Consider the following 18,547-nt stretch of genomic DNA (forward strand, 5'->3'; position numbering starts at 1 on the left):
TCTTTGATTTCTTTCTGAAGCATACTTTTTGGTAGATATGTGCTGGGTTTTGAACACAACTCCAAGCCACAGAGGCACTGAAGCCAAACAGCTTTGCTGTGAGCCTGTGCTCCATCTCAGCTGGAAGGAAACCTCTGAAGGTTGGTAAAGTGGGATGTGTGGTAGTCCCATTGACTGGGCAGCACCATGGTAGGCAGGCCAGGAAGCACATTTACCAATTTAGTCCATGTTTACCTTGTGGGAACATGAGAAGCCACCTTGGAACAGAAAAAAGTGTCTGTCTGCCTTCCCTGCTGCAGCTGGAGCAGTGCACAGCAAGGGAAAATGAGATTTTTGCAGAGAAGCTGTAGGTGATTTACTAGCTTTTCTTCAAGGACCATACTTATATGGATTGTTAAGACAAAACTAGAATTTTCTTCTACAGATTTGGGTTGAAACTTCCTGTTCTATCTCTAGGGTGAGTAATTCATGCTGTGTGTCTGTTTTTCCACCCCTCTCCTACAGCTACACAAATAGGCACTCATGCACACATGCTGCATTGGTCAGATGTCTGGGGTTAACCCAGATACTGTGAGCCTCAGATCAAAAGCCTGGGTTGAAATGCTATTTTTGCTGCTGAGGCTTGAGGTGTCTGTTCACAGCACAGACATGAGACAACTTCATGCACCATTTGCAGGGCTGTGGGAGATAGAACTGGTGCTATTTGGTTTGCAGCTCTCCCAGGTACAGGTACACATGCACAGGCAGACAATGCCAGGCACAGTTCTCCATGCTATTCCTAATTTCTTTCATATTTACCTTTGTTATGGCTAGTGACACATGCCTAGTTTGGGGGCTTTTTCTGTCTTCTGAGACTGATAACCTTCTTATCAGTTAAACCAAATGAAAGGCCACGGTTACACTTGCTGGTTCACAACAGTTTGTTACAGTTGAGTTGCAGATTGTGAATGAGGCCAGAATAACAGCTGGGTCCTTCCCATGTCAGGCAATAACAACATCAGGTTCATCATGATATTTCTTTTCCTCCTCTATAACTCAGTTTTGTGAATAAATGAAGAAAACCATATAACATTCCAGACTTCCTTAATTGGTTGTGTAGTCTCTAGTATCACTTTTCTGAAGTTACCTGCCATCTGGCACTGGGAGCAGGTTTACCAGGACAACTGCTGAGCAAACAGCAACCTTCCGAAGCAGATGGAAATCCAGCAAGGTGGCATAGAAAAATTATCTGATGATCCAAGCCCCAGCTATCCTTCCAGTCTCAGGTCTCTTTCTAATTTCTGTCTTTCCCTTTAAAGCTGCTTTTTGGTATTGTAGAAAAGGAGGTTTGGAAAAGAAGGAAAAGAGGAATTAAAACAAGAAAAGCAGGTATCCTTGCGGCTCTTCAGGGCCAATTGATTAGCTTATTATGGAAGCTGGTGCAAAGGACATGGAGAGGAGACTGAGCACTGGCAGCTGATGTGTTTGTGTGGAGTGCTCACTAAAGGCTTCACTAAACCTCAGCATAGAGCTGATGCCCTTTCCCAGCTCCTTCATGTGTCCTTATGTGTCTCCTGTATATTAGCTGATGAACATCAACAGCTAAAACCCCCAAACCCTGAATAAGATGCTGAAGTCTGCAGCAAGTCATGTGAAAATGCTAAGCCTCTCAATTTTCCAGCCTACCCCTCTACCAGAGACGGCTGTGTCTGCAGCAGATGCAGGAGAAGGAAATGTGTGTCCATCAGCAGCTACAGCTCAGGCTCCTGTGCCATATCTCAAAACTTGCCTCCACTAAGAAGATGGTGAGTTAGCGGGCAATGAATTGGGCTGAGGGTGCTAATGTGCCACTGTAGTCATTCTGCTGTGGAAGTGGTATTCTTCGGCAGCCTTCTAAAACAGTGATAAACTACACCAACACAGGAGGACCAAGCTTTCTGTAGGTTTCTTTTGGTAACAAAGCTAGATTAATGGAATGATCAGAGAAGAAAACACACCGATTTTCTATGGACTTATATTGCAGCTGAGTGAGTTCCCTGAGCCGGTTCGATGCTCTGTCCAACAGGGGTTGTGTTGGTGGCACTGCAAGCGCCACACACTCCCGCGGCAGGGAACGGGCAGGAGTGACTTAGCTGAGTTATGCTTCTCAGCTTGGACCTTTATGATCTGCCTGTGTGACAAACTTCTACTGGATCAACAGCATCGCTCAAGGCTGTGTAGATCTTCATCAATGAAACTGCATTTTAAACGACTTCACTTGGAATATTTATTAAGCTATAAGGCTATACATACGCACACCCCTACAGTTGCTTTACTTTGCTTAAGGAGAAGTTATAAATGTCATCAGGACACCAAACATGAAGGAGTTTAACTTTTCCATATAACATTAGGAATAAAATAGCACATTGCCGAATCCTCTGACAACACGTAAGGCAGAGATTTTAGGCTCTCTGTGTTTAAAATAGGAAGGCGCGGGGTGCCTGAGCCCTCTCGCTGCGGTGCCGAGGGGTGCGGGACCTTCTCCCCGCCCGGCACCGGCCCGGAGCCCGCAGACACCTGCCGGCGGCACTTCCATGAACCAGCTTCGCCTGTGGACGTTTTTATTAAGTAGGTCTATCTATCTATCTATCTATCTATCTATCTATCTATCTATCTATCTATCTATCTATCCGCACACATATACATATATATACACACTTCATAAAGAGTATACACTTACATATATATACATATATATATATGAAAAATTAATATAAACACACACATATATATATACACACTTAATATACATACATACAAATACGCAAGCAGCGGTCCCCGGCCAGGTGTCCGCGCCCGTCCCCTGTCCCGCCCCGCCATCTTCCCGCTGCCCGACGTCCACCGCTGCCGCGCCTCGGCCCCGCCGCGGCAGCGACCCCCGGCACTTCGCACGGCTGCGGGCTTCCCACCCGCGGCGGGACCCTTCTGATCCGGGCGTTCCAGTAGGGTGCTGCGTGAGCCCCCAGCCCCGGGACGCGGCGCTGTCGCGACGACATGTCCCGACGTGCCGCTGCCTACCGGCGCGGCGCCGCGGGCACCCACTGCCGCCCATTGTGCTCCAGCCAGGGGAAACCGCGCTGCGCTCCGCTCAGCCTCCCCCTCGCGCGCCAAGTGTTCCCTTCCAGCGCTCCATGAGGCGCCCTTCGGGCGGTCCCATCCATGGGAAACGGGGGGGGGGGCAGAGGGAGAGGGCGAGGCGTGGAGCCCTGCGAGCGCTCCCTCGAAGCCCGGCTGGCCGGTGATTGGCGTGCGCGGCCGCCAATAGGGCGAGGCGACGGTCAGGGAAGCCAATGGGCGCGGAGCGCTGCCGGGGCGGGGCGGGGCACAGGGGAGAGGGCAGGGCGGGGCGGGCGCCGCGCGTGCGCGGGGCGGGAGGAGGAGGGGCCGTGTCGTGTCCGTGTCGGCTGCTCCAGGGAGGGTCGGGCGGAGGGAGGGGAGGATGGAGCGGGCGGCCAGGCGGCCGTGAGCGGGGCGGGAGCGGAGCCAGAGCGGGGCCAGCAGGCCGCGGACAGGCCCGGGCGGGGGAGAGGCGAGGCAGAGAGGGGAAGGAAGGCAGCCGGGTGACGGGTCGTGCGGCGGAGTGGGCTCCGGGCGGAGAGCGGGCGGGCGGCCGGGGCTCCCGCTCCGCAGGGCGGCCGGCGGGGCAGGATGAGCCAGGAGGAGATCCTGAGGAAATTCATTAAGCGAGTCCAGGCCATGAAGGACACGGACCACAATGGGGAGGACAACTTCGCCAGCGACTTCATGGTGAGGGGCGGCGGCGCGGGTGGGGCGGGCGGGGCTCCTGCCGCCCCCGGGGCGGGGTGGGGGTGACCCGCAGCCCCTTCCCCATCCCCCGCCAGCGGGGGGGCCGGGGCGGGCGGGCTCGCATCCCCGGGGGTGACCGGCTATTGTGTGCCCCGGGGCTCGGCCGGCTCCCTGTGCCCACCGCCGCCTCGGAGCTCGGCGGGGGGAGGGAGAGTGTCCGCCTGGATTCAGCTCCTTCCTGCCCTCCAGCCCCGGGAGGTTTGTCACCGCGGCCCTGGCCCTTCCCCGCTCCTGGGCAGCCGGTGGTCATCGGCTCTTGCAAAATACGCCGCGAGGCTCCTCGTCCACCCGCCCCGCTGCTTCCCTGAGCACATAAAGGGGACGGAGGCGAGGCGGGGGGGCTGCGAGCGCTTCCTCGCCCCGGCAGCCCCTTTTCTGCAGGGTTGCCGTCTGTGATGGCAGCTGGGGATAATCGGGAGCTCCTTCCCCTTTGATTTGCCCCTGTAGGTGCCTGCTTGAGATTTCTCTTCCTTCCGAGGAGATGTGTTAAACGTATTGATAGTCCTTGGAGGAATATTCATCTTCCCTTCGCTAATGTCTCCCATCCCCCATCGCAGCCCTGCCTGTATCCCTCGTCCTTTCTTCCTTCCAGATCAGTTCACCGTCAGCCTTTGGTTAACGTGTGCGCTCGGGGAAAAATTTTCTCGGAGAATTAGTGCTTTTCCTGGTTTATTTTAGCTGTTTAATAGAGCTGTTACAATATATCGGGAGTTTTATCTTTTGAATTGGTCGTCTGAGCTGTGAACAATAATTTTGATTGGGCAGATGTTGCTGGCACTTTTCAATATCATTTAAATACTTAATATCAAAATGCAGTTTGACCTGCAGAGGAGCTGAAGGAGAGCGGGTTAGTGCCCTCCGTATCTGTCTTTGTATCTCGTTTTATTATGTGCGGCTCTTTGGGATTAAAAGCACATCGTTAGCCCTTTAAGCTGTCAGTCTGTGGTAGTGCTCTGGGAAAAAAAAAAAAAAAACCACCAAAAACCACTCAATGTAAGCGTCGCATCGGAGATTGTCCGAAATGTGGGGAGGAGGCCGCGGATGTTGCGCAAGGCGAGGGGCGTTGGGAGCGCTGGCAGGTCCAGGGCTGGAAGAGGAAATGGACTTTGGGAAGTAACGAGTTCATCCAGGGTGGGGAGGGAGCCCGTGGGAAATCGGCCACGCTCTTTGGGCAGGATTTTGCAAATGCTAAAAGTATGCTGCTGAAACATCTGAGCGTGTGGGAAAGGAAGAGAGGAAAGTGTGAAGTGAAGAACGCCATTGAAGCGATAGGACCCTTTTGAATCTTCACATGAGAGCTTAAAGGTTACAGAATTTGACAGAAGCTTTTTATTAAGTCATAATTTTAGTAATAGAATTGCTATTTAACACGAATTGACATCTTGCCTTGTACTGATGAGCCTGTCTTGTTCATGTAAATTATATATACTTTACAGAAAGGCTGGCCTAGACTACTGCAAAATGAGGGACATTTTTAATAATCTCTGTGTTAAGTACTTTGTTCTAGATCTCCTAATCCACCTCTACCATTTCATATCTGATAATTATCCTGATGTTTTAGCTTTGTTGTCATCAAATTATATACAATAGATATTTTTATCATCTTTTCTTTGAAGCAGTGGCACCCCAGTATGGAAAAATAGCTTTTGTTTCAATTTCTCTATTTGACAGCATGTTGTTTTTGTGGCTTTCAACAGTATAGACAGTGAGTTTTCCCATTGCTTTCCTGTAGCAGCAAGAAAAGAGAATATGGGTAAAAATGGGAAAATAGGATTTTTAGGAACTAATGGGCAAGACATTTCAGGAGAAAGATGTATTGCCTGAAAGAGTGTTGAATGTTTCGGGGAGAATTGTGTTGAAAATTTCTTTTGTCCTTTAGCATTTTGTATTTCAAACTTTCATATTTGATTTTTGTATTGGAAATTAAAGGAAAACCAGGAAATTAGGATCTTCAGTTCTAATATTCACCTTTATGTAATAAAGCAGACATAGATTAGTGTGATGACAAGAATCATAATTGCTGATTTTTAACGGTTTTTTTTCACTATGAATGTACTGGGGTATTTTGGGATTTTTGGGGTATGTGTTTTGGGATGTATTTGGCCATCTTAATAGAGCTATGCCTAGGTCCTCTTTGAAATTATGGAAAAGGAAGGAAAGAGAGGTAAAGGGGATTTAAGTTTCAGTATTCTGTTCAGTTAAAGAATGAGTAGATGTTTTTTGAGGGGTGAGGAGGGAGGAAGTTGTGTTATCTCATTTAAGTGCAGGATGTTCTGTGGCTGTTAAATAGTGGCAAGTTTGTGGAATAGGAATTGCTGTTACTCATCACTTCATTTCCAAGTCAAAATGGAATCTAAAATATGAATGGAATAGTGGGTGAATGCAAATGAAAACAATTCCTTACTTTTAGGTCTTTATTGCCCTTGAATGTGTTGAGTAATAGGCTTAGAGAGATGTATATAGGGCCTGAGTGAATGAACTAAAAGCGCATGCTGCGTGCCCAGGAGTGCTGGAGGACAGGGTAGAGAAGCTAGAGGTGTGCACAGGTAGGCTGATAAGCCTGGCTGATTGCTATTGAAAGTCCAGAGTGTAGATGACTAAGACTGCAATTTAATAATGCCATTGACATACCTGGAAACAACTTCCTCTTGGAAGGTGGAAAGTTGATTATTACCCACTCCACCAGTGCCTCCCCACCTCCCCTCAACAGCAAGATAAACTCTATGATCTGGGCACCAGAGGCAAGTTTGTTACTGGAAATCAAATGCAGTTAATTAATTTGCACTAGGAAGTAAGCAGGACTTATTAGTAGATCACTTCAGTACTCTGGGTGTGCACAGTTAGGATTAAATGAAGTGGATAGTTTGGAAACAGGACCGACATGTCTGTAGGCCTTGTCAGTAATCATGTGTATGTGGATATGGGGCAAGTGGGCTTTTTCCTAAAATAATGTAGGTTAGGACTTTGCTACCATGGTTGCAGTACATCCAGGAGTATATATTTTCCTGGGTTTTTGCTGACATTGCTATTTGGGTAGAAGGAAATAAGTATAGATTGCTTCCTCTTGGTGTTTCACGCTGTATGAATACGACCAGCATGGTCTAGATTCTCATTTTTTTTGTAATGAACATGTGTATTACATCAAACAAAGGTTGGAAGTCAAAGTTCCATATGGAGGAACAGAAAACATCTATTCTAGAATTTAGAGAGCTCTTGATAAATATTATTTGCTGATTTATTTTTAAATTTTAATCTACCCACGATTAACACATTTTTGTTTTCTTACGTTATAGTCATGACAAAAGCATCCTGACACTCATTTCTCTTGTTTGATGTAGACTGCCATTGTTATAGGAGAACTGAAATATGAATAGTGTGAAGTTTTGCCTTCAAGAATCAGATGTTTCAATTGTTTTGTAGTATATGACAGTCTTGCTTCATCTTTTGAGTTATATATCTGGCTAATCTGTTGTCATGGAATACTGTGTATGGCTGAGAATGTTGGTTTTTTTGTGATGGATGCTGTGTAAGGGACCCTCAGCTGCTGTTTGGAGGAAGTGGTGTCAAAGTGGTCTTGTCTTAGATCATCAGTCTAAATAATAATAAATTTTTTAAACAACTTTGTTACACCTAGTCACAGATATCTATACCTTTCATTCAAGAGGGCACAGGTAACTAACTCAACTGAGTATTGTGTGTCTGTGTTCTGTTCAATCTGTCTAAAATGAAACTTTTAGTTTTGGAAACAGTAAAGTATTCAAGTTGCTGTTTTCTGAAGTATGAAAGTGAATTTGAATGCTTTGAAACAGGTAAAAAACTAGTTTCTGTGCTTTTTACATCTAGTTGGTTGGGTTTTGACATTTTTATATTTAAGCACTTCTAACTGATTGTTTTATGAAAATGCTATTTAATGGGAGATAGAATGTGCTTGACTTGCAAAGATAAAATGTAGCTGCTCATACGAAGTGCTACACCAGATGTTATAAAACTTGCTTTGTGGTTTTTTGAGGCTTTTGTCTTTGTTTTGTTTTTTGGTAATATTTTTTAGGAAAAGGCCCAATTTCTAAAGTGCCTAAAGGCTGCTTAAAATGAATGAACAGTCTACACTATACTAAATCACTGATTAAAACTACTAAGATAGATAGTTAGTAGTCCACATACTGATGCCAGTCATGACATAGATTTTGTTCTGGTTCTGGAGCAGCATTAGGGACACCAGAAATACCTATTCTACTGTAACACTTCAGAAATGCCCCTCTTAAAGCTTCTCTGTGTATTAATGTGCATTTGCATAAGCCTTTCTGATTTCAATACTATTAGTGCACCTCTTGAGTATCTGTGAAGATACTTTTCAAATTTATAAGACAGGCATATAATCTGGAAACTTATAAAACATTTATTTTTACTATCTCTGCAGTTTTTTTAAGATCCCACCATATAGACATTTTTGGAAGTGATGTTTTCTAGTATCTATTTAATGAGTTTGGTGCTTGTAATATTTTGTTAGAAACGCCAATGCTTTGTGTTATGAAATGCATGCTGTCTTTTTCAAGAGATATTTGCATCTGTGAAGGTTAAACTGTGAAAAATGCTTTGGTAGAATCAACTAGATGGTAAACTATTTCTTGAAACTTCAAATCCAAGATTCAATTGGTGTAAGCAGAGGTTTACATGGAATTCTTGTGAATTGGGTTCTTTTGGAAAATCTGTTTGGAGCACTTATTTTCCCTAGAGTGTGACAGAAGGAGTAATTGCCTTGGAGAAAATGACCCCTAAGTGTGTTGTACAGCTGATCAGTCATAAGGAACTCTGCTCTTAGCAATCAGTTAATAGGTCATAGGCAACTGTCACTTCAGATATGCCTTGTGCATTTTTATCATTTCAGGGTTAAATAATGGATCTGTTAGTAGTCACCTTTCATGTTATGCTTAAATTTGCTTGTAAATGTATTTTTAGTTTTGTTTCCATTTACATATTTCAGCTAGATGCTGTTAATTTGTCTGTGGGGGGCACACCCCAGCACATGACCCCATTGTGTGTGGTTGTAGTCATCGAGGCCATTCATAAAGCTTCTTTTACATGGACCAAATCTGGCTGGAGCAATGTCACTGAATAGTCATTTCAGTAAGCCCAGACTTTGGAGGCTTCTGAAATTTTGTGAAATACTGTTCATTCAATGTTACATGAAAATACGGTTTTGCATGAACAATCATTCAGTTTAAATATTCAGCTCCTTTGTCCCCTTCTGAGGAAATGAGTGCTGTTTCTGTTGCTTCAAAGATGCCATTTTGAATTTTCACAGAGGTGGTTGAACACAGCCACAAAGCTGCTGTAGTGACCCTGGGGTGTAAGAACTTGCAAGCTCTGCCTAAAAGTGCTGTTCTTTCAGCACATGAAACTAAACCAAGTCAGTTAGGCAATGCTCTGGGTTGTGTCAAATAGCTTGTGTGGTAATAAGTTCTGTTTGCTCATTTTTGAAAGACAGCAGTGTATAAGTCTACTGTTCTCATGGAATAAAGGGTTGTGTATGGATTTTGCAGAATATTAAAGAATTGTTCAGGAGGAGCAAATGGTAATGTTGACCTTGCACCTCGTGGCACATTACATGCAATCCAAATAATTTAAATAGCACGTCAAATACATACTTTGTTTTTATTCTTACCTCAATTTTACAGCACCTTTTGCTGAATTTAGTTATATATGTATGTAGATAGATACATATCAGTAGATACCTATATATGGATATGTCTCATGTGGCCATAATTCATCAACCTTAGACACTAATCTATATTTCTGTAGCTCCATCTACATGCTTATGTATTTGTATAAGCATGGTTGTAAGTCTGTATAGTACTCTGTATATGTGGCACTGATCTATAGTATGAGTTTCTTGGTTGGGATTGCATGTAATTTACTTTAAAATTGCAGTCTGTTCAGGTTGTTTTTCCTTGATGCTGTTACAGCTAAGTATAAGTTATCAGCTCTGCGAGCAGGGGAAGGGTAAGCAGATATTCAGATTATCTAATGTGTATACATTCATTGATCATGAGTGCAACAGAAGTCTGAGGCTTCTATATTAATCTCTTAAAGCCATTAGTTTGTAATAAACAGAAATTATGTTCTATCTTCTTTGCTGTTACTATTTAAGATTTGTGGATTTTCCATTGTGTGCTGCTACAGTTTGACTACAGTATGCTTAGTACAAAGGACTTTTTGGCATAGGGAAAATAGTAATGCATTCTTAGTGTTGGGAAAACGTGAAACTGTAGCAGTACCTTGGATATGCATTTCTAGACCTGAAATCAGATGGTAGATGATGGTTTTTTCTTGGTCTTGTATAACAGCCCTTCAGTTAGGGAGAGGCATCAGTGTTAAAGGTCAGATAAGGAACTGAGTAAAGCACAAGTGAATTAGGTAGAGCAGGAGCTCTTTGTGCCATTAGGAAGTGCATTGTTTGTATCCTGGTGTTTTCCTCAAGCTGTTGTACTCCACAATTGCTGTGGTTATGCCAGCACAAGCTTGGATAACTCAGCTGTGTGTGTTTGCCCTAAATGAAGCATGGACCTGCATTTCTGTTTCATTTAACTAGCACGTGAACGTTGCAGAGAGATTAAGCTCTTTGTTTTCCTGCTTCATCTGACAAAAAAAACCCAACTTGCTAATATAAACTTAACTCGTGAATTATTTGTTCAAATCTGAGCAATCAGAATGTGTTTATGAAAAGAGAGCCACACTCTGGTATGGCTGTGGAGTTTTGGATCTAGAACCTGCAGCACAGAGAGCAGCTGTATTGTTGGAGCTGTGTCTGGAGTCCCTCTGCACCTTCAAGAAACCAGACTGTGTTCAGACCCAATATTGGTGAGACAATGAGTGCAAAGCCAGTAGCTTTACTAGGGAAGCTGAGAGTGCAGCAAGGTAAGGGAAGAGTTGTAAGAGCAGAAGAGCACAGTCAGAACTGGCAGGCTTTAGGGCTGTCACTCTGGGTTGGAAACTTGTTTTTAGGTATCTCTGAATGTCAGGATGTTTCAGTCACTGAGGTTTGCATAGGAAGGTTACTGCTTGTGTCCCTGAGGGCCTTGTTCTAGCTGCTGTTTTGTCATCAGCTTTAGAATGAAAAAATTCTTACACAGCTAAAAAGATCAAGTAGAGAAAAATGTTTCCCAAAAGGTACCAGATAAATAGTGGTATAAATGGATGACCTAGTTTAGTTGACCTAATTTTTGCTCCTATCTGTCCTCCTACAAGGCAATACTTTTAATTTCTTTAAAAGGCAATTTTATTGGTGTTAATTTATGAGAAGACTTAAAGACAATATTGTCCTAATGGAAGTGTCTTGTGAAAGTAAAACCTAGAAGAATTGAATTATCAGCTCTAAAAAGTAGCAAGGCAGTTACTTCAATGGGGGAAAATATCTGCCGATTGCAAGATGACTGAAGCTATGAATGATGTTGCCTCATGGGCTACACATGTCATTAGGAACAAAGCAAATAAAGAAATATGTTTCATTCATTCATTCAGATTTCTGTAAGGAAGCATCAATTTTGAAGGAAATCCTACCAAAATGCTTCTGACAGTTGATTTTCTATATTAATTTTACTTCTGAGCTCCCTTAGTTCTGCAGAAAGAGTTGAATTGCCTAGTGTTAGGAATGGGCCAAGGGCAACTGCATGAGCAGACTGAAAGTTTTAAGTGCTGTATGGATTGGTTGTATTGTGCTATTTTTCATTTGCTGTGATTTGGAGAAATTTTAACACAGTTGTTAAAGGTATCTATATAACTTGTGTTCCTTCCTTTTTGGCAGGAGGTCTATGTACTTCATGTTTTACATGTTGGAGAGCAGACCTTGATTCCTAAACATATTAAAATTTATTTGTTTTAATTGCCTGATCTTTGCCATGATTTTTGGTGTCTAAAGTCATAGTTTGGAAAGCACCAGCCTCTAAGGGGAAGTTAGTTTAGTTAAAACCATATTACTTTTAAGAATGTATATACTACTTTAATCTCTTTCGTTTAGTTATGACACTGAACCTGTCATTTTAAACCAAACTTTTTTACATTACCTTCCTTTTTATGTAGTCTCATAAGCTGTAGCTGAGTTTGTTTGTCTAAGGTCAGAGTACAGTGGTGTCCTCTTAAACAATTTTACATCTTGCTGCATTTGTCCTGCTGTCTCGTCATTCTTGCTGCCTCATGTGGATGACATCTGCTTTTTGTTTTTCTTCTGAAACACACAGATGTTTTGGACTCTTTGATCACTAGAAGAACAGCTTCTATGTGGATCAGTGGAAGAGTGGAGTTTTTGGGGGTCTGGAGAGGGAAATGACCATCTTTCAGCTGGCAAGGCTTGTCCCTCTGGGCAGCTAATACAACCAAAGAGAGGCTGAAAGGAATGTGGTGATAAATGATGTCTTATGTTCCTGCTTTTATTGATATTGAGCAGTCAGCACCTCTGCTGTTGGTGCTATCCTTGCTATCTTTCTTATTTGCTTTAGGGTCAATATCATGGATGAGAAATTAATTTCTTGTGCCGAGCTAGACTAGTTCTAGGTTCTGGTTCATGCACATTTTTCCTGGACTTGCTGGCATGATTTCCAGCTATTTGTCACATTTGAGAGTCTCAGGGGCCTGTTCCAGAATTTTCATATTGTTTTCCATTGTTGATTACATTTTAAAATACATTTTATCTTCCATTATGAGATTATGGCATTCTTTTATTCTCCTGGTAGTTCTTGGAGGACACAGCTATCTTTGAACAACTTGGTTCCAAACTGAAAGGATGTTTCTTGGGTTTCCTGTCCAAGTGTTCGGAGGACTTGTCAGTGTAGATTATGCATCCTGTTTAAATGACTGATTGCTGTGGGAACTGCACTACTCTTGAGAAGCCTGAATAGTGTTCTACTCTGTCCTAAATGTTTCACTTCTTATTTGATTATGTTTGACTCTGTAATGCATAACCCTGTGATGGAACAGTGTCTTTTTTTCCTCAAGTGTGTGGGTAGCATGTGTGATACTTGGGTATAGCTTGCTACTTAGACAAAGGTTCTTATTGGATTAGTTGTCTAGTTCTTTCACTGCACAAAACTTAGAGATTGATTAATATAAAAAGCAGAACAGACAGAAGAACAAGTGATAGGAATAGTGCACTGCTCTCAGACTGTGGGTAGGCTGGGTTGGAAACTGATGACTGGCTGCTCTGTGACAGTAAAATTAATCATGGAGATGTCTCAGTGGTAAATGTATCATGTCCTGCATATTTGCAGCTCTTTTTTTACTGTTTTTACATGTGTAGAAAATAAGTTTTAATTCTTCCTATATTTTCTACTTGAATCTTTACCTTCATGCACGGGAAACGGGATTACAGCTGGAATTCTTTCTTTATTACTTACTCCCTCATGTATATTCGGATTATTTTAGCCAATAGGTAATTGTTAATTAAAATGAATACAGTTGTCCAGTAGGAATACTCAGGGGAAACATTTTGCTCAAAATAAAGCTGGAAAAGGAAACTGTTCTGGAGGGAAGGGTATATGTAGGTTAGTTGAACTGCTTCAAGAAACTGAGAATTCCTGCAGAGTTGAATTAATTATAAATTGTCTATAGGGCAGCACCCCTATTGCACAAACTGCTAAAGGAAGGAAATAATCTCTTAGATACTGTGAATGTCCCCAGATAGCTCTAAGTATTCAACAGTTACTTCTAAGATTTCAAGTTTAGTAGTTTAGGTGGTTACACAAAACTGTGGATTTTTATTATGACCAAATTAGACTGTAAAATCAATTTTAACTCATTTTCTTTGAGATTGCATAAACAGAACTGTGATGTTAATGGACATACAGGGAGCTATATGAAAATATTAATGGAGAAAAATGACTGGTTTTAGGCAGGTAGAAAGGACTTGGAAAGTACTGTAGGCACACACTGGAATTTACTTTAGTAAAGAAATATGGTGTTTTATAGATGCTTTATTTTTCTGTTATTCCTGCTTCATGAAGACTGGGCCCAGAAGGGAGAAATACATGTTGTTTCCTTTAATAGCTCTTTGCTACAGAACTGCATTAAGTGCTGCACAGGCACTTAAAGCTTTGGACATCAGTATGCTTTTCAAACTGAGTGCTCTGAAATAAGTTGTTATTAAGCTGCAGATTAAGCCCTACCATAACCTTTTATATTTTCTTTATAAACAGAAGAACTTTTCCAGAGGCTATTCTACAGAGCTGCTGTGGAAATTGCCCTGGCATTCTGTGGTAACACTGCTACAGTTGCTTCTTCAACTGGTACCATCTATTTTCTTAATATTTTGACTAAGATGATGAAATTGGAGCTTTCATTACTTTTCCCTTTTGTGGTTCCAAATGCAACCAATGCAGCTTGCAAATTGTCTGAGATGTCAACTTCCTATTTTTGTTGTTCTGAAAAGAGCAGGTAAAACTGTGGCAGAGAAGCCTAGTTGTCTTTTTTACAAATTACAGAAATCTATAGCCTCTTGATAACTGATTTAAAATGAGAGACCAATAACACTGAAAAAAAATGTGTGTATCCCAAAGTCAGCAAGCTGTTGCCATAAATCAGTGTGATTTCCTAAAGGGAAAGAATATTTCTTTCTAAAATGCTAGCTAATTCCATAACTAATTCTGATACGGATTATCCTGAAAGTGAGCTTGCATTTGGTACCTTATACATGATCAAACACTACAGTACTTTTGGTGCAAAGCTTTAGCAACATGTCTTTCTGGCATGGCAATTTAGAAAGCATTAGCACTGTTTAAATTGGTGATCCTGTGAAAATGAAGCCAGCATCCTGTTTCTCCAGCCTTACAGCATACATAATGGGCTTCCCTTCCCGAATTCATAGAAAAAGTATTCTCTGTCTGGTACAGTAAGATGATATGATCATCCAATGAAAGTATGTGGGTATAAAAAATTTCAATGATGGTGTCTTTAGCTCTTATGGAGAAAGGTAACTTCCAGATGTATTAAGTGTATCTGAGGTCAGGATATGTTTAGAAGTGAGAAAAGCAGCAATGAAGTTACAAGGGAATTCAGTGAAGGGATATAAGTAGGTAAAGAACTTATTTATTTCTAGAGGCAGTACATTTCAAACTAAAACTGACTGTGACTTTTTGCTAGGTAAGGGATCTTGTAGGGCATGCCAGGGAGGCACTGGAACTGGCTTTTGTAAACAAATGCAAAAATGAGTTTCCTCTGTTCTTTGGGTGCCATGTGGTTTATTTTTTATTGGCCTGTTGTATTACTTACCACTTTAACACCCCCAGAACTTGATGCTGAAGTCAGGAGTTTCCCATATTGTGTACAGATGGTGTAGATGAAATAGTTTGCATGGAACACCTGAATAAGAAAAATGATAACAAAGCAGACAATATTTACTTATTATCTTGGGGGTTTTTGGCCCCTCCTTCCCCTGCTAACAGGTTCTGTTTAGTCTGGTAATGGAATCTGGTGTTTATTGGTGAGAGGGTCACGCTGGAGAAGTTTCTGGAGAACTGTCTCCTGTGGGAGGGTGTCGCAGACATCGTTTTTATGAAAAATCTTTTTTTAGGATTTTTCCTGCTGAAGCTGAGAAGTTTCAGCAACGAGATGTAATCAATAGTTATCTGCTGCTGTGGAATGCAACAGGTCTGTCTAGATTGGCCCATCTTGGATGTTTATAATTATTGGCTAATCAAGAGCCGAGCTCTCTCTGACAGAATCCGAGAGAACTGCCTTTGTTATCATTCTTTCTTTTTCTATTCTTAGCTTAGCTAGCTTCTAGAAACCTTTCCTTCTATTTCTATTTAGTATAGTTATAATGTAATGTATATATATATCATAAAATAATAAATCAAGCCTTCTGAATATGAAGTCAACGTTCTCGTCTCTCACCTCACCTGAAAACCTCAGTGACCACTGTCACAGGAGGGATCCCATGCTGGAGCAGAAGGACTCATCTCCCTGAGCAGTGGCAGAAGAAAAACACGTAATGAACTGACTGTCACTCCCATTCCCCATCTCCCTGCTCTGCTTGGGAGGAGGATGTAGATAGAGCCTGGGAAGGAGGGAGTTTTGGTTTGTTTTGGAGGAAGGGTGTTTTGGTTTGTTTTGCTTGTTTTTAATATTTGTTTTACTTCTCATTATTTGTTGGTAATAAATTCACTTAATTCAAGGTTGAATCTATTTTGCCCATGTTGGCTGTCAGTTCGTGATCTCTCTGTCCTTAACTCATGAGCTTCTCATTATATTTTTCTCTCCCCTGTCCAGTTGCAAAGGACAGGGGTAGAGTGGCTTTGGTGGGCACCTTGTACCAGCTGGGGTCGACCCACAGCAGCTTACCAACTTCATATGCCTGAGCTGCAGATCTGTTTGGATGGAGATCCCACCTTCTCTCCTTCCTGTGGTTGGTAGGTTAGTGGGTATAGAATTGTCATATTGTGTGAAAAGTACATAAAATCTTTTAATTTACCAGCTGGGCTTGAAAAACCCTTAAAATTCACACCACATCTTGCAAAACCGAAGTTATCCGACTTTCTTCTGGAGGTTATCTCAAAGGCCGTGGGGGAAGGATTTCTGTGGAAGACAAGACAGAAATGCTTGCTCATGTGAACTTCCTCTTGTATTCATACTCTTGTCTTTGACTTGTCTTTAGCTTATTTGATCTAGCTTGTGGACATTGTATAAACAAGATATCCTTCAGGAATTTTGTATTTATGTCAGCTAGTTGTTGAATCATCCTATGAAGTGTGTAGTTTTCCACTGGGCGCAGTACTTCTGTCAGACCTTATGCAAATTGCAACATGCATTTTTGAGCCATATCAACTCTGATCTGTCTTGAATGTTTTAATTCTGCTCCTCTCTTTATGTTGTGATTGGATTTTACTAGGTTTTTTTTTCAATTTCTGTTTGTGCTACCTTATCCCTGGGCTGCTAAAGTGATTTCCTTATTTTTTTAAAACCTTTGGTTTTTACTGGTTTTGGATGACAGAAGCCATTGCATGATGAGTGGAAAACCATGTGAATAAGTTTCATACACTTCAACTTTGCCTGACTCCTAGACTAGAAGCTCTTCAGAACAAGCTTTAGTTTCATGCAGGTGTGATGAACTGAAGGTAAATGATTATCTATAGTATAGTTTGGTACCCTTTTAAGCTTGTGAATATTGCATGATTAGTTGTTGGATTATAAGTAAGTATACGTGTGGGTTTTTTGTCTTTTTTCTTAATTCAATGGTCAAAGTAGAACTGGCTGGTCTATTTGGGTCTTGGTTTTAAATTCAGAGCAGAGTAGCTTAGCCACACATTTTATTGACCTTGTTATCCTCTTAAAGAGAAAGTTACATTTATAAATGTTACCTGGCTCTGATAGTCACTGTTTTTTTAATGACTGTGGACAATGAGATTTAACCAGACTGGTTTAAATGGTCTTTGTAAGAATGTTCGTGCAGTGCCCCTTATGAATTTTCTTGTTGTGGTTTGTTCATTTCACCAGGAATAATATTTCAGGGATTGTATTGGACCAGGTAATATTGCTTATGGATCCCTTTCCTCAAAAGAGCTGCTGTAGTGTTGAGCTGTTGTCTAAGCTTGCTTATTACAGAGATTCATGGAGACCAAAGCCTAATTTGAGTATTCAGAAATAAATATTGATTCCTGACAAGGAATGCAGTCAGTATTCAGAGGGAACAGCAGTGAGGCTTGCACTGGGGCCAGGATGCAATCTTCTAGTAAGTGGTGCGCTTCAGCACGCTCACATCCTCTACTATTCACCATAATGCAGCTATAAGGAGCACTTGCATCCTGATAAGACATTGTGATACTTCACTGCTCCTGTGAATTAATTTGCTTTGGCTGTGGAATATGTGTTTCTGTATGTTGCATTTTAAAGCCAGGACTTAGCAATCCTGTACGTCTCATCCTATTACTTGTCATGCAGTTACTGTCTCTTTAGAACAAACGTGTATTCCTGTCTGGGCTTATTAGCATTAATAGCTGTTCTGGGTGCCCAGTGGAATACTGATGCACAATGCTAGAAACTGGGAATGAGAAGAAGGTAGCCTTTAAGGGAAGTCACAACAGAAGGATTAAAGAGGGCATTGCTTTAGAAAAATGCTACTGTTCTTTAAAGTCAAACTGCAGCAGCAGATACAGAATTTGAGATTGGATTTAACTGACGTGTTGAAAATTAATTGAGGTCTTTTAAAGGTATGGATTTAGTTTGGAATGCTGCCACTCTCATTAAGGGAAAATAAGATTGAGAACTTTTGAGTCCTATTTAACTGTGCTTAAATAATTCTCCTAGTAGTAATTGTAGGGAATTCTGATATTTGGAAAGGGTCATTGTTTCTCCCCAGTCCAAATTTCATGCAATATCTATAGCCTGTTTTCTAGGTAGAAACACAGCTATAGGCAGTCCTCAACATCTGCAGGAACTTACAAGTTTGGGTTTTTTCTGACTAAAAGCACATCTGTTTCTACACTGAAGAGCAAGTCACATAGTTTTTGTGGCTGTAAGCAGCAATGCTACTTGTTCCTTTTAAGATGTTTAGTGCTATATAGCCTCATTTTTTCCCAGTTGCCTCTTTTTTTTAAATGTCCCACTTTGGTTTAATATTTGCTATCTTTGTGAAATTTTAAATTCCATTCTTCCTTATTTAACTTTTCCCGAGAGTGGCTTTGATAGATCGGAGGAAATAACTTTGGTAAAGCAACTTTCTTAATTTCCTGTATTTTAT

The 18,547-nt window shown here is 41.7% G+C and overlaps 1 protein-coding gene across 2 annotated transcripts in view; it reads left to right on the forward strand.

The window, feature by feature from the left end:
- Positions 1 to 3,512: 3,512 nt before the first annotated feature.
- The window catches only part of PTPN12 (protein tyrosine phosphatase non-receptor type 12), a 70,854-nt gene continuing 55,819 nt past the window's right edge, over positions 3,513 to 18,547 (forward strand). The window contains exon 1 of one of the 2 annotated variants that reach the window (XM_030959336.1): positions 3,513 to 3,765. In XM_030959336.1, coding sequence (XP_030815196.1) covers positions 3,667 to 3,765 — 99 coding nt within the window. In that variant the 5' untranslated portion in view covers positions 3,513 to 3,666. The remainder of the gene's footprint in view (positions 3,766 to 18,547) is intronic. The other variant, XM_030959335.1, reaches the window with a different exon arrangement.

The sequence above is a fragment of the Camarhynchus parvulus genome, chromosome 1A (assembly GCF_901933205.1).
Source record: "Camarhynchus parvulus chromosome 1A, STF_HiC, whole genome shotgun sequence".
In the NCBI taxonomy this organism is placed as follows: Eukaryota; Metazoa; Chordata; class Aves; order Passeriformes; family Thraupidae; genus Camarhynchus; species Camarhynchus parvulus.